Source organism: Dryobates pubescens, chromosome 5 (genome assembly GCF_014839835.1).
Source record: "Dryobates pubescens isolate bDryPub1 chromosome 5, bDryPub1.pri, whole genome shotgun sequence".
Taxonomy (NCBI): Eukaryota; Metazoa; Chordata; class Aves; order Piciformes; family Picidae; genus Dryobates; species Dryobates pubescens.
Window position 1 is genome coordinate 2988382 of NC_071616.1, and position 15530 is coordinate 3003911.

The following is a 15530-nucleotide window of genomic DNA, read 5'->3' on the forward strand; positions in this document are numbered from 1 at the left end:
CATGCCCCTACATTCATCACCCAATGGCACCTCAGTGTAAGGGGCTTCTGCTACTACTACAACAGCACCCTGAATAAGGGGTGCAATATAACCTACTCTCCCTCAGCTTCAGACCAAAGAGGGGACACCCACATCCCACCTGGGCAACCTAATCCAGAGACTCACCACTCTCAGAGTGGAGAACTTCTTGCTCAGATCCACTCTAGCCCTGCTCTCCCTCAGCTTCAGACCATTCTCCCTTGTCCTGTCGCTAGACACCCTCATGAAAAGTCCCTCTGCAGCCTCCCTGTAGGAGCCATTCAGGTGGCATTGGAAGGCAGCTCTAAGGTCCCCCCCTCAGCCTTCTCTTCTCCAGGCTGAACACCCCCAGCTGCCTCAGCCTATCCTCACAGCAGAGCTTCTCCAGCCCTTGGACCATTTTTGTGGCCTCCTCTGGACTTGCTTCTTAGGATGGCAACAGCAGACCTGGAGCTTTCCTTCTTTAAACACAGGGTATGGAATCTGCCAGAAGGTTCCACAGCTTGCTGATCTACACAATTCCCTTCACATTTCAATCAAGAAGCCCCCACTGCAAGCTGAGTGAGCTCAAAACACCCTCAAGCAAATTCAACCCCCTTCTACAGCCCCTTCTACAGCCTGCCCTTCACTTTGATTCCCATCTACTCACAGACTACACAGCAGAGCAGGCTGGACTGGGAAGGCTGGGACAGAGTGGAGATGTTTCAGGGTAGGGCTGACAAGGACAGGTTGTGAGTGACAGCATTTCTGTGTCATAGTCTTCCACAATCAGTGGCAGAGGTAGGTGGTTTTTCCACTTTATTCCACAGTGACAGAAAGCAAAGTGACTGTGATCAGAACAACAGGCAGGAAAGGTGGTTTGGGGTTTGGTTTTTTCCTTATACATTTAGATTTTTCTTCATTCAGTAAAAAAGTTAAGGATAAAGCATCTCCTTACCGGATATCTTTGCTCTCTAAGGTGATGTAGGTGCCATCATACAGATCTAGGTCCCCCAAGGGCACCTTGGCTTTAATGCAGTCCGGATCCTCTTTATTATGCCTTTGTTCCAGCCCTGTGTCTCTGTCCTCATTTTCCTCTATGTGAATCTTTTGGGCAACTAACTGTTTCTGTAGGAATAAAACCACACAACAAAGGAAAGGGGAGGATGGATGGTGATGAAACGCTGCTGCTGCTGCTGCTAGGAGTGCAGCAGCAGAACTTAGAGCAAGCTGGGAGCAAATCTAAACCACGCTCTCTAAATCTGGGGAACATTAACCAATGTTTCCTAACACCTGCAGGAAAGGTTTGCTTTGCATGGATTGCAAATACTTTATTATTAGAGATCACAGGACTTGGACATGCCTACTCCTTGCCTTGCCTTGCACACCCCTGAGCCCTCTTGTCCCGCCTTACACACCCCTGAGCCTTCTTGAGCCTCGGCGCCTCTCCCTACACCTCCCTGCCCCTCGCACGCCTCTCCCAGCACCTTGTTTGCCTCTCCCTGCGTCTCGCATGCCTCCCAGCGCCTCTCCCTGCACCTCCCTGTGCACATGGTGCACTCCTCCCTGCGCCTTGCATGCCTCCCTGCGCCTCAGCGCCTCTCCCTGCGCCTCCCTGTGCACATGGTGCGCTCCTCCCTGCGCTTCACATGCCTCCCTGTGCCTCAGTGCCTCTCCCTGCACCTCCCTGTGCACATGGTGCACTCCTCCCTGCGCCTTGCATGCCTCCCTGCGCCTCAGCGCCTCTCCCTGCGCCTCCCTGTGCACATGGTGCGCTCCTCCCTGCGCCTTGCATGCCTCCCTGTGCCTCAGTGCCTCTCCCTGCGCACATGGTGCGCTCCTCCCTGCACCTCGCACGCCTCCCTGCGCCTCAGCGCCTCTCCCTGCGCCTCGCACGCCTCCCTGCACCTCGATGCCTCTCCCTGCACCTTGCACGCCTCCCTGCGCCTCAGCGCCTCTCCCTGCACCTTGCACGCCTCCCTGTGCCTCAGTGCCTCTCCCTGCGCACATGGTGCGCTCCTCCCTGCACCTCGCACGCCTCCCTGCGCCTCAGCGCCTCTCCCTGCGCCTCGCACGCCTCCCTGCACCTCGATGCCTCTCCCTGCACCTTGCACGCCTCCCTGCGCCTCAGCGCCTCTCCCTGCACCTTGCACGCCTCCCTGTGCCTCAGTGCCTCTCCCTGCGCACATGGTGCGCTCCTCCCTGCACCTCGCACGCCTCCCTGCGCCTCAGCGCCTCTCCCTGCGCCTCGCACGCCTCCCTGCACCTCGATGCCTCTCCCTGCACCTTGCACGCCTCCCTGCGCCTCAGCGCCTCTCCCTGCACCTTGCACGCCTCCCTGTGCCTCAGTGCCTCTCCCTGCGCACATGGTGCGCTCCTCCCTGCACCTCGCACGCCTCCCTGCGCCTCAGCGCCTCTCCCTGCGCCTCGCACGCCTCCCTGCACCTCGATGCCTCTCCCTGCACCTCGCACGCCTCCCTGCGCCTCAGCGCCTCTCCCTGCGCCTCGCACGCCTCCCTGCACCTCGATGCCTCTCCCTGCACCTTGCACGCCTCCCTGCGCCTCAGCGCCTCTCCCTGCACCTTGCACGCCTCCCTGTGCCTCAGTGCCTCTCCCTGCGCACATGGTGCGCTCCTCCCTGCACCTCGCACGCCTCCCTGCGCCTCAGCGCCTCTCCCTGCGCCTCGCACGCCTCCCTGCACCTCGATGCCTCTCCCTGCACCTCGCACGCCTCCCTGCGCCTCAGCGCCTCTCCCTGCGCCTCGCACGCCTCCCTGCACCTCGATGCCTCTCCCTGCACCTCGCACGCCTCCCTGCGCCTCAGCGCCTCTCCCTGCGCCTCGCACGCCTCCCTGCACCTCGATGCCTCTCCCTGCGCCTCGCACGCCTCCCTGCGCCTCAGCGCCTCTCCCTGCACCTCAGCACCTCTCCCTGCGCCTCAGCACCTCTCCCTGCGCCTCCCTGTGCCTCATGCGCCTCTCCCTGCGCCTCAGCGCCTCCCCCCGTGCCCGTGGTGTGCTCCTCCCTGCGCCTCACACTCCTCCCTGTGCCTCGATGCCTCTCCCTGCGCCTTGCATGCCTCCCTGTGCCTCAGTGCCTCTCCCTGCGCCTCCCTGTGCACACGGTGCACTCCTCCCTGCCTCGCACACCTCCCTGTGCCTCACGCACCTCCCCCTGCGCCTCCCTGCCCCTTGCGCCTCGTGTGCCCTGCTCTGCCTCCCGACCCGCACGCCCCCATGCGCCTCATGCACCTTTATTTTTCCTGCTGTACCAAAAAGGGAGGCTGCTAGCAGCCCAAAGTCATGGCAGGCCACTCAGAAGAGAAGAAACAGTTGTTAGCAACACCTCAACTCCTCCTCTGTTTGGGACCTTTTCCTCCCACCGTAAGAAATATGAGCATCAGAGATGGCAAACAAAATGAACTTCCTCACCCTTCACCCTGCTAAGCACCTCTGAAATGACAACCTCAGTGCTAGAATTAAGACTCAACTGGGACAGATCTGTTGATGATGAGCTACCTTGTGCCCCAGCAAGCTCATAGGGACTGATTACTGTGGACCAATGCTCTGTCCCAGTGCAGCAAGCTGTATTTCACCCCCACTGGGATGTGCAAATTTGAAACCCTATCAAATTTTGCCAGGATTTCTATGTGAAGAAAACTGGCGGTTTTAACTCAAGCCACACACAGCACCAAAGATACAGACAGCAGCAGCAGCTTGCTCAAGACCTCAAACTAGAGAACTTCTGCTCAGAGTCATGCTTAGGCCACAGACTGTACATTTAGTGATTGCCAGACCCACAACCCACACCCTGCAAAGCTCACCACCGTTGCTCCATGACCACAAGAATGAATACACCTCCACAAGAAAGTTTGGCTGAACACAGGGACAAGAGTCCTGGTTTTTAGCCGCCCTTCCACTTCTCCCACACCCAGTGACAGAATGGTGGGTGTTGGAAGGCACCTCTGGAGACCACCTAATCCAACCTCCTTCCCAATCATCTAGCTGTGCTCATCTGACAAACCAAAAGCTGGCACAAGAGAAAGCTGTGTCCAGCCACCAGCCTGCCCACACCATACTGTAGTTAAACTTTGGGGTTTCAGATCAAAGTTCATTGAAGTGCTCTTCAGAATGGTGCTCTCAAACCTCTCCTCAGTAATAAATGAGCCTGATGAAAATCAGAGGTGGTCTGCTGGAATACAGCAGTGAACAAGAGAATCCAGTGCCCAAATGACTTTTAAATGTTAGGAGCTATGGATGACAACAGGGAACCGTGCAAGAGGATTCCCTGAGTTTCAAGCCTCAGCCTGACAGGGGGCTGGGCCAGCAGGTGATCCTCGGGGTGCCTTCCAACCTGGCATTCTGTGATTCAGCTGGGGCCAGTGCTAACCACAGCTGAGCAAACCTGAGGCACACAACTCTTGTGATCTAAGAGTCTGAAGATCTCACAGAACAGAACTGGGCCGAGAAGGACTTCTGCTCCCCATTTACATCTAAAAGGCCTGCACAAAACCAAGCTGTGCTTGCAGGAAGGAGTAGGAAATGTGCTGCTTTACCTCCAGTTCTTTGAGGTAGTTAACTGTCGTTTCTTGTCTCATCAGTATCACCAAGTCGTGTGGGTTCCTCAAGTTCATTGGTGAATCCACCTGCAAGACAGGTCACAGTCCATCACATGAGGCATTCTCTTCAGGAGGACAAGCTCAAAAGGTTAAGTTAAGCTAATTCATAAAATTCATAGAATGGGTTGGGTTGGAAGGGATCTTAAAGATCAGCTAGTTCCAAGCCCCCTGCCATGGGCAGGGACACCTCACACCAGCCCTGCTTGCTCAAGGCCTCATCCAGCCTGGCCTTGAACAGCCCCAGGCAGGGGGCAGCCACAGCTTGCTTGGGCAACCTGTTCCAGTGTCTCATCACCCTCACTGTCAAGAACTTCTTCCTAAAATCCAGTCCAAATCTGCCCTGTTCAAGCTTCAATCCATTCCCTCTCATCCTATCACCACAAGCCCTTGTCAACAGCCCCTCCCCAGCATGACTTCTGCAGGGCTTTTCAAACCCTCCAGGGATGGGGACTCCACCACTTCTCTGGGCAGCCTGTTCCAGGGTTTGACAACATTTTTGGGGTAGGAATTGTTCCTCATCTCCAACCTAAAGTCACCTAAAGGTGACTTGAGGCTGTTTCCCCTTCTCCCAAGGAACAAGCTATAGGACCAACCCCCACCGGGCTCCAGCCTCCTTCCAGGGAGCTGCAGAGAGCAATGAGGTCTCCCCTCAGCCTCCTTTTCTTCAGACTAAACAACCCCAGCTCCCTCAGCTGCTCCTCACAAGACCTGTGTCATAGACCCAGGTCTAGAACTGCATCTCCAGCAGCACAAGAGGAAATTTCCTGCTCATTTGGATGTGTCCTGTCAACAGATGAAGCCTTGGGCCATGCTCTCCTGGCTGTGAGTCAGAGGAGAAGCCCAGCTCTACTTTCTTTGGACTAGTGAGTGTGAGGTCTAGATTCCTTGCAAGTACTGCTCCTCTGGCATTTGAAGGCTGCTTGCATTACACTACACAGTCACTGGGAGCAAAGTCAGCCATCAGCCCTGCTTGCAGTGACAAACTGCACGTGGGGAGGGGTGTTTTGGAGGATGTTATGCAGGCATCAGCCTTTATAAAGCCTTCTTCTGAGAGAACAGGGATTCTGGCTTCTCATTCATTCAAAACCAGATTAATACTCAAGCACAGCTCTGGTTTTAAGTGTTAAGCCTGAATTTAGCAACATGGAATGGTGTGCTACCAACCCAGAGAGCACAGGCTGACAGGAAAGCAATACAAGAAGTACCAAATTCCTACCAACCACTACCCTGCAGCAGCAATCCAAGTGTCACAGCACCGTGGCTGAATGCACTCATAAAGTTATGGCAAACATAGAATGGGCTGGGCTGGAAGGGACTCCCACAGCTCATCCAGCCCAAGCCCCTGCACTCAGCAGGGACATCCTCCACTAGAGCAGGTTGCTCACAGACTTCTCCAGCCTTGTCTTGAGTATCTCCAGGCACGGGGCCTCAATCACCTCCCTGGGCAACCTGTTGCAGTGTTCCAGCAGCCTCCTGGTGCAGCACAGGTTCCTCACATCCAATCTAAATCTCCTCTGCTCTCATTTCAAACCATTCTCCCTCATCTTATCACTGCAGGCCTGTGCAAACAGTCCCTCTGCAGCCTTCTTGCAGGCCCCCACAAAGGCACCTGGAAAGGCTGGATCAGTGACATCAGCTGTATGAGACTGAACAAGGCCAAGTGCAGGGTCTGGCATTTGGGACACAACAACCCCATGAAATGCTACAGGCTTGGGGCAGAGTGGCTGGAAAGCTGCTCTGTAGAGAGAGAAAGACCTGGGGGTGCTGAGTGACACCCAGATGAACATGAGCCAGAAGTTTGCTTGGGTGGCCAAGAAGGCCACCAGCATCTTCGCCTGGATCAGCAACAGTGTGGTGTGGCCAGCAGGACCAGAGAAGTAATTGTGCCTCTGTGCTCAGCACTGGTGAGGCCACACCTTGAACACTGGGCTCAGGTCTGGGCCCTTTACTCCAAGGACACTGAGGTGCTGGAGTGTGTCCAGAGAAGGGCAACAAAGCTGGGGAAAGGTCTGGAGAGCAGGGCTGGTGAGGAGCAGCTGAGGGAGCTGGGGGTGTTCAGCCTGGAGAAAAGGAGGCTGAGGAGAGGCCTCACTGTTCTCTACAGCTCCCCAAAGGGAGGCTGCAGTGAGGTGGGGGTTGGGCTCTTCTCCCTAGTTTCAGGTGACAGAATGAGAGGAAATGGCCTGAAATTGTGCCAGGGGAGGGGGAGGTTGGAGAAGAGGAACAATTTCCTTGCTGCAAGAGTGGTCAGGGACTGGCAGAGGCTGCCCAGGGAGGTGGTGGAGTCCCCATCCCTGGAGGTGTTCAAGAAACCTGTGTCCATGGCACTGTGGGATGTGGTTTGATGGCCATGGTGGGGTTGGGTTGATGGTTGGACTGGAAGATCTTAAAGGGCTTTCCTAAGCCAAAGAATTCACTGCTGCTGTGATTTAATGTTCCTCCAAAGTGCTGAAACTGACACTGAAGATGAAGTGGTTGAGAAGCAAGAATCTGCCTCCAGTTCAGACACAGTAAAGAGGACAAACACCCAGGGCTGGAAAGCATTCCCTGAAGCTCTGTGGGCTGCAGAAACCCTGCCAGAAAACCACTTTCAGGCTCAGTGCTCTCTGTTCAACCTTGCCCAGAGGTGAAAGTTTATTTCTAAAAGCACAGTCCAGATTCATTCCCTGTCACAAAGTCCAGCCAGAACCTGCTGCAGCAAGGAACACACAGAATTTGCCTAACAAAATAAGGCACTGGAGGTGAATCAACCCCCGAGGTGGTTTCAGGTGTCCTGTGCTACCTGCACGTCCCCAGCTCTCTGAATCATTCATTAGACTGGGATTTTACCAAATCTCCTGTGGTTTTTGTTTTGCTTCACAATCCAGGTAAGATTCACACCAAGAAGGGTATTTCAAATCATGGGTCAATGAATGGCTCAGGTTGGAGGGGACCTCGAAGGTCACCATTCAGGAAAGGCTGGCTTCAAAGCACTGCGGCACTGCCGGCGTTCAGCGAGGCAGAGGGCACGAAACCCACCCCAGCTCCAGGGCCCCTCAGCCTCCTGCGGCATGCAGGAAGCAGCTTCTGACAGCAAGGAGGTGGGAAAGACACAACATCAAATGATGGGCTACAGAAAAGGAGCTCCCAGAAAGGGTTTTGTGGGCTTGATGTGGGCAGTTTGCCATTGTTCTGTCCCATGCAACAGGCTGGAGCTTGCAATCTCAAGTGAAGCAGAGGACTTGAGGCTTCCTTTCTCAGAGAATGGCTTAGGCTGGAAGGGGCCTCAGAGATCATCTACTCAACGCCCCCCCCCCCTCCCATGGGCAGGGAGGCCTCTCAGCTAAACTTGGCTGCTCAAGGACTCATCTAACCTGGCCATGAACACCTCCAAAGAGGGGACACCCACATCCCACCTGGGCAACCTAATCCAGAGTCTCACCACTCTCAGAGTGGAGAACTTCTTGCTCAGATCCACTCTAGCCCTGCTCTCCCTCAGCTTCAGACCATTCTCCCTTGTCCTGTCTCTAGACACCCTCATGAAAAGTCCCTCTGCAGCCTCCCTGTAGGAGCCATTCAGGTGGCATTGGAAGGCAGCTCTAAGGTCCCCCCCTCAGCCTTCTCTTCTCCAGGCTGAACACCCCCAGCTGCCTCAGCCTATCCTCACAGCAGAGCTTCTCCAGCCCTTGGACCATTTTTGTGGCCTCCTCTGGACTTGCTCCAACACCTCTGTGTCCTTCTTAGGATGGCAACAGCAGACCTGGAGCTTTCCTTCTTTAAACACAGGGTATGGAATCTGCCAGAAGGTTCTACAGCTTGCTGATCTACACAATTCCCTTCACATTTCAATCAAGAAGCCCCCACTGCAAAGTGAGTGACCTCAAAACACCCTCAAGTAAATTCAACCCCCTTCTACAGCCTGCCCTTCACTTTGATTCCCATCTGCTCACAGACTACACAGCAGAGCAGGCTGGACTGGGAAGGCTGGGACAGAGTGGAGATGTTTCAGGGTAGGGCTGACAAGGACAGCACTGCAGAATGATGCTGTGCTGGCATTTTTGTAGGTTCAGCATTTGTTGAATGTAGGCAGCAGGTGGAGGGAAGGGATCCTGCCCCTCTGCTCTGCTGAGACCCCACCTGCACTGCTGAGACCAGCTCTGGAACCCTCAGCACAGACAGGGACCTGTTGGGAGTGGGGAGAGAGGAGGCCACAGCAATGCTGGCAGGGCTGGAAGCCCTCTGCTGTGAGGCCAGGCTGAGAGAGTTGAGGTTGTGCAGCCTGGAGAGGAGAAGGCTGCAGGGAGACCTTCTGGGGGCCTTGCAGTGCTTCAAGAGGCTGAGCAGAAAGCTGGGGACAGTGTTGGGCAGGGCCTGATGTGAGAGGACAAGGGTGGTGATTAAAAGAGGGAGATTCAGACTGGAGAGAAGTTTGACACTGACAGTGGTGAGATCCTGTCCCAGGTTGCCCAGGGTGCTGGCAGAATCCTAATCCCTGGGACCATTCCAGGTGAGGTTGCTGAGGGCTCTGAGCAAGCTGCTGTAGATGCAGATGTCCCTGCTGGCTGCAGGAGGATTAGCCTAGATGACTTTGAAAGGTCCCACCCAAAGCAGCCTGTGGTTCTATGATTCTGAAACAGCCACCCAAAACCCCAGAGAACAACTCTGCAGAGGCTCGAGTGCAAGACCAGGGCAAGAAGTGAAGGACACAGGGCTCTGACTTCAGCTGTTGAGCTCACAAACCAGGGAAGGCACATCAGGGACCCAGAGCAGCTCTCACTGCAGAATGGAATCAGAACATGGGTTCTGTTGGAAGGGACCTGAAAGATCATCTTAGCTCCCACTGCTTCAGACTGGAGCAGGGCAGATTTAGGTTGGACATCAGAGGAAGTTCTTCACACTGGAACAGGAGGCCCAGGGGGGTGGTTGAGGCCCCACGCCTGGAGCCATTCCAGATCAGACTTGATGTGGTCCTGGGCAGCCTGCTCGAGATGGAGGTGCCCCTGCACAGCAGCTGCACAAGGTGACTCTTGAGGGTCCCTTTCAAACCAATGCAATCTGTGAGTCTGTGAACCCCCCTGCCATGGGCAGGGACACCTCCCACCAGCCCAGGCTGCTCAAGGCCTCAGCCAGCCTTGCCTTGAACACCTCCAGGGAGGGGGCAGCCACAACCTCCCTGGGCAGCCTGTGCCAGTGTCTCACCACCCTCACTGCAAAGCTGAGTTCTAAGATTTAGATTGGATGTTAGGAACAGCAGGCTGCCCAGGGAGGTGGTTGAGACCCCATCCCTGGAGATATCCAAGGGGAGGCTGGACAGGGCTCTGGGCAGCCTGCTCTGGTGGAGGATGTCCCTGCTGACTGCAGAGGGGGTTGGACTGGATGACCTTTGGGGGTCCCTTCCAATCCAAACCATTCTATGAACTTCTGGGCTTACCAGCTGTGTGTATTGGGCTAAACCCAGACCCCTTTGTATTCAAGCTTTGCTCTCAGCACTCCCAGCCTGGCACAAGGTAGAATACAGAACTGGTTTGGTTGGAAAGGCCTCGGAGATCACCAAGCTCCACTGCCAATCTAACACCACCATGACCACTAAAGCATGGCCTCAAGTGCCATCTCCATGTGTTTCCTCAACACCTAAGGTGGCCTTCTAGACTGTAGCAAGGTATGAAGAGTCTGGGCACCACCATCATCCAGCAGCACTTTGCTCTGCCCCTCAGCTCCCCCACCTGTGACTCAGAGCTGCCACTGCTGAGCTGGCAGCACTGAAAGCTGCTCCCCCACCCCGAGGAACAAAAGCCCTGCACCTGACAGCACTCCACAGGCAAGGCTCACCTGATCCAATCACACCTAGCTGTGACCTCCACAGTTCTACAGATGGAGGCTGTGCTCCCCTGGCAGCAAGGAGCACCTGACAGGCCCTGGACAAAGTGTGGAGGTGAACCTTCTGCAGCGTTCCTATGGAAAGGCAGAATGTCTCCCCTGGAGGGGCTTTAAGTCAACAACCAGATTTCATACATCCCACAGATTTTTGGGGCTCAAGAGAGAAGGTTAAAACCACCAAGCTTCCATTTCCCTTGGGCTAATCTGATCTGCCCTTCAAAGTCATCATGCTTCAGCTTGTCACCCTGGGACGGATGGCATCATGGAGTCATTTTCTTTGGAAGAGACCTTTCGGATCAAGTCCAACAGTTAACCCATCTGCCAGGTCACAGAATAAGAGAATGGTCTGGGACCTCCAGAGCTCACTCAGCCCAACCTCCCTGCAGCCAGCAGGGACATCCCCAACCACATCAGGCTGCCCAGGGCCCTGCCCAGCCTCACCTTGAGTATCTCCAGGGAAGGAGCCTCAACCACCTCCCTGGGCAGCCTGTGCCAGTGTTCCACCACCCTCATGGTGCAGAACTTGTTCCTCACATCCAATCCCAATCTGCTCTGCTCTAGTTTGAAGCCATTGTCCCTGGTCCTGTCCCTGCAGGCCTTTGCCAACAGTCTCTCTGCATCCTGCTTGCAGCCCCCTTCAGGTCCTGCCACGCTGCTCTTAGGTCTCCCCAGAGCCTTCTCCTCTCCAGGCTGAACACCCCCAGCTCCCTCAGCCTGACCTCACAGCAGAGCTGCTCCAACCCCCTGAGCATTCCCATGGCCTCCTCTGGAGCCTCTCCATCAGCTCCAGGTCCTTGCTGTGCTGAGGGCTCCAGCCCTGCCCCCAGCACTGCAGGTGAGGTCTCCCCAGAGCAGAGCAGAGTGGCAGAATCACCTCTCTGGCTCTCTGGCAATGCTGCTTTGGATGCAGCCCAGGCTGCCCTTGGCCTTCTGTGCTGCAGTCTCACCCTGCCTGCTCCTGGCCAGCTTCTCATCCCTCAGCACCCCCAAGTTCTTCTCCTCAGGGCTGCTTTCTATGATGTCCCTCAGCACCGTGTCTACAACAGCTTCCCAAGCCCCCTGGGGATGGTGACTCCACCACTCCTCAGGTCAGACAACCCTTCAGAGCCTGACAACCATTCCGGGGAAGACATTTTTCCTGATGTCCAACTTAAACCTTCCCTGGTGCAACTTGAGGCTGTTTCCTCTTGTCCCATGGCTTGGAAGACTGCCCCCCACCATGCTCCAGTATGAACAAACAATTCTTTTGGTCATTTGCTTAGCAGAGAGCAGACCTGTAAGGACAAGAGCCTGAGCCAAAAAAGATGTCACAGTGCCAAGCAAATGAACCTTTAGAGAAAGAGCAAAGCAAATGTCCACCTGCCAGTTGTAAAAGCAGGACTGACTGCTTCATGTATTGCACAATCCCTGAACCCCAGCATGGGAGGGTTGGAAGGGACCTCTGGAGCTCACCCAGTCCAACCCCCTGCCAAAGCAGGGCACCCACAGCAGCTTGCCCAGGAGCACAATGGCCAGGGGGGTTTGGAAGCTCTCCACACAAAGAGACTCCACAACCTCTCTGGGCAGCCTGCTCCAGGCTCCAGCACCCTCACAGGGACAAAGGTTTCCCTCCTGTTCCCCTGGCACCTCCTCTGCTCCAGCTTGCCCCCAGTGCCCCTTGTGCTGCCCTTGGCCAGCCCTGAGCAGAGCCTGGCTCCAGCCCTGCACAGATTTATCCCCAGCAATGAGGGCAGCCCTCAGGCTCCTCTGCTCCAAGTTCAAGAGCCCCCAGCTCCCTCAGCTGTCCTCACAGGAGATGTTCCACTGCCTGCAGCAGCTCTGTGCCTCTGCACTAGACTCTTTCAAGCATTTCACAGAATGGTCTGGGTTGGAAGTGACCTCTGAAGGTCATCTACTCCAACCCCCTCTGCAGTGAGCAGGGACATCCTCAACTAGATCAGGTTGCCCAGAGCCCTGTTGAGCCTCACCTTAAGTATCTCCAGGGGTGGGAAACATCTCCCTGAGGTCCTTCTTGAACTGAGTGACCCAGAACTGGCCACAATGCTCCAGATGTGGCCTCAGAAGGGCAGAACAGAGGGGCTGGAGAACCTCTCTTGACTTACTAACCACAGCCCTTCTAATCCACCCCAGGATGCCCTTGGCCTTGGCCACAAAAGCACATTGCTGGCTCGTGGCCATCTTGCCTTGCTGGAACCTGAGCTGCTCTGGGGTTCAAATCCACAAGCAACCAAACATCTTCCCTCTTGGCTTGCAGAAGGCAAAATTAAGCACACTGCTGTGCTGCCCACAGGTCAGGGGTCATGGCTGGGGAGGTGATGACTCTCTGAGCCCCAGTCAGGCCACTCAGCAGTGCTCCTTCACACTGCTCTCCAAGCCACGTCCAGCAAACTTCAAAGCACAGCACAGCAAAACCAAAGCAACTTTCTGTCAGCTCCAGAGTCCCTGCTGGATGCTCTCTGCTTCTGGCAACACTTCCCCAGTCCTTCTTTGGACCATCTGCCTGGGAGGTTTTGTTCAGTTCAGTTCCTCAGAACTCACTTTTGCAGTGCTGATACAGTCCACATAAAAGCAGTCCTTGAGACTCCACCAGCTCCCATGGGCTCTTGGCTTTCACAGCCTCCACCAAGGCATTCACAGATACACAGAATGGCTTGGGAGGGACCTCAGAGATCATCCAGTTCCAACCCCCCTGCCATGGGCAGGGACACCTTCCACTAGATCAGGCTGCTCAAGGCCTCATCCAGCCTGTCTTGAACACCTCCAGGGAGGGGACATCCACAGCCTCCCTGGGCAGCCTGTGCCAGAGCCTCACCACCCTCACTGGAAAGAACTTCTTCCTCACCTCCAGTCTCAATCTCTCCTTTTCCAGCTTCAGTCCATTCCCTCTTGTCCTATCACCACAAGCCTTTGTCAAAAGTCCCTCCCCAGCTTTTCTGCAGCCCCCTTCAAGAACTGGCAGGCTGCTATTGGGTCTCCCCAGAGCCTTCTCTTCTCCAGACTGAACAGCCCCAGCTCAGCACAAGAAAGAGGGAGGCCAGAATTCAAATGCTCATTTTGACTCCCTCCAGAAGGGAGACAGAATAGAATAGAATAGACCAGACCAGGTTGGAAGAGTCCAACCTATCACCCAGCACCATCTGATCAACTAACCCATGGCACCAAGCACCCTATCAAGTCTCCTCCTGAACACCTCCAGTGATGGTGACTCCACCACCTCCCTGGGCAGCCCATTCCAATGGGCAATCACTCTCTCTGTGTAGAACTTCTTCCTAACATCCAACCTAAACCTCCCCTGACACAGCCTGAGACTGTGTCCTCTTGTTCTGGTGCTGGGTGCCTGGGAGAAGAGACCAACCCCCACCTGGCTACAGCTTCCTCTTCTCCAGGCTAAACAACCCCAGCTCCCTCAGCCTCTCCTCACAGGACTGTGCTCCAGACCCCTCCCCAGCTTTGTTGCCCTTCTCTGGACACCTTCCAGCAGCTCAACCTCTTTCCTAACCTGAGGAGCCCAGAACTGGACACAGGACTCAAGGTGTGGCCTCAGCAGTGCTGAGCACAGGGCACAATGACCTCCCTGCTCCTGCTGGCCACACTCTTCCTGCTGCAGGCCAGGATGCCCTTGGCCTTCTTGGCTGCCTGGGCACACAGGGGAGGTGCTCCAGCCCTCTGATCATCTTTGTGGCCTACCTCAGCTCTGCTATGTCAGGTCTGTGAGATGAGAGCTTCCTGCACTGCATTTCAGCTGCCAGCTGTCTGTCTTTAGGCCAAGCTTCTCTCTTCCCTTGAAGCACCCCAGCACTTCTGCAGTGGGCAGTTTCCCTGCAGCCACACAAGCAGTGTCTGCAGTTACACATTAGCCTGAACTTCACACCACTGAGCAGTGAAACTGCACAGGGAGGGTGCTGAGACACTGGAACAGGTCGTGTAGTGATAGGAACAGGGGGACTGGATTGAGGCTGGAAGAGGGAGATTGAGAATGGGGACTAGGAAGAAATTCTTGACAGTGAGGGTAAATGAGACACTGGCACAGGTTGCCCAGGGAGGCTGTGCATGCCCCCTCCATGGAGGTGCTCAAAGCCAGGCTGGATGAGGCCTTGAGCACCCTGGGCTAGTGCAAGGTGTCCCTGCCCATGGCAGGGGGGGTGGAACTGGACCACCTTTGAGGACCCTTCCAACCCAACCCATTCCATGGTCCTGGGGATAAACACATGCACCAGCAGACAGCACCTCACTGAAGCAGACCATTGCCCACTGCCTGCCTTCCAGAAACACACAGCTGAAGGTGGACTCAGGCTGAAAGAAGAACAGGGGCTGGTCCCCAAAATGATGTCTTTTGACCCAAACCCAGGCTCCTAGAGCAACAGATGCAGTTTGATGGCTTCTCTCCTGAGGGCTTAGCCCAGACAACAGAATGCTACATGCACTGCTGGGGATTCATTTGCTTCACCATTCAGCAAGTGGAACAGCAGGGCCTACCTAGCAAGCACTCTTGTTTACTAGATGAGATCTTGCTGAGAGATGGAGAAGTGTGCAGCTTGTGTTCACTTTGCCACCCCTGCCAGGCTGTTATACTGCTAGGAACTCTGGCTGGAGCATTGGGTAGTGCTGTGCCACAGGAACATCAATCTCTCTGGAATGCAGTCTCCTCTTCAAGGCTCACAGCCTGTGAGGAGAATCAGCTGGCAGAGACTGGAGGCCAACAATGGGAAGTATTCTCACCCCTCTTGCCTCAAACCCATTCTGGTGGCTGTGCTTTGGAGCTAGTCTGCAAGGTTGGTTTCAGCTCCTTAGCCACAGCATGCTGGAGCAAGAAGGAAAACAAGGCTCCCAGCAGGGAAGCAAAAGCTGCAAGGCAGCCACGAAGCACCAGGGCTCCCCTGGAGCTACAGCCAGGGGCTGGTTTAGCAGGGGGATGTCAGGAACCTGCCCACACCTGAATGATCTGGGCATCACTGAGACAAACTGAGGCAGCCATAGAATGCTTTGGACTGCAAGAGACCTCCAAAGGTCATCCAGTCCAACCCCTCCTAAGTCAGCAGGGACATCCTCTACTACAGCA

The 15530-nt window shown here is 55.4% G+C and overlaps 1 protein-coding gene across 1 annotated transcript in view; it reads right to left on the minus strand.

Moving 5' to 3' along the window:
• TTC17 (tetratricopeptide repeat domain 17) overlaps positions 1-15530 on the minus strand; it is an 82694-nt gene that overhangs the window by 62427 nt on the left and 4737 nt on the right. The window contains exons 2-3 of the mRNA XM_054161419.1: positions 4553-4642; positions 956-1125 (exon numbers count right to left, since the gene is read on the minus strand). Of these exons, the coding sequence (XP_054017394.1) occupies positions 956-1125; positions 4553-4642 (260 nt within the window). The remainder of the gene's footprint in view (positions 1-955; positions 1126-4552; positions 4643-15530) is intronic.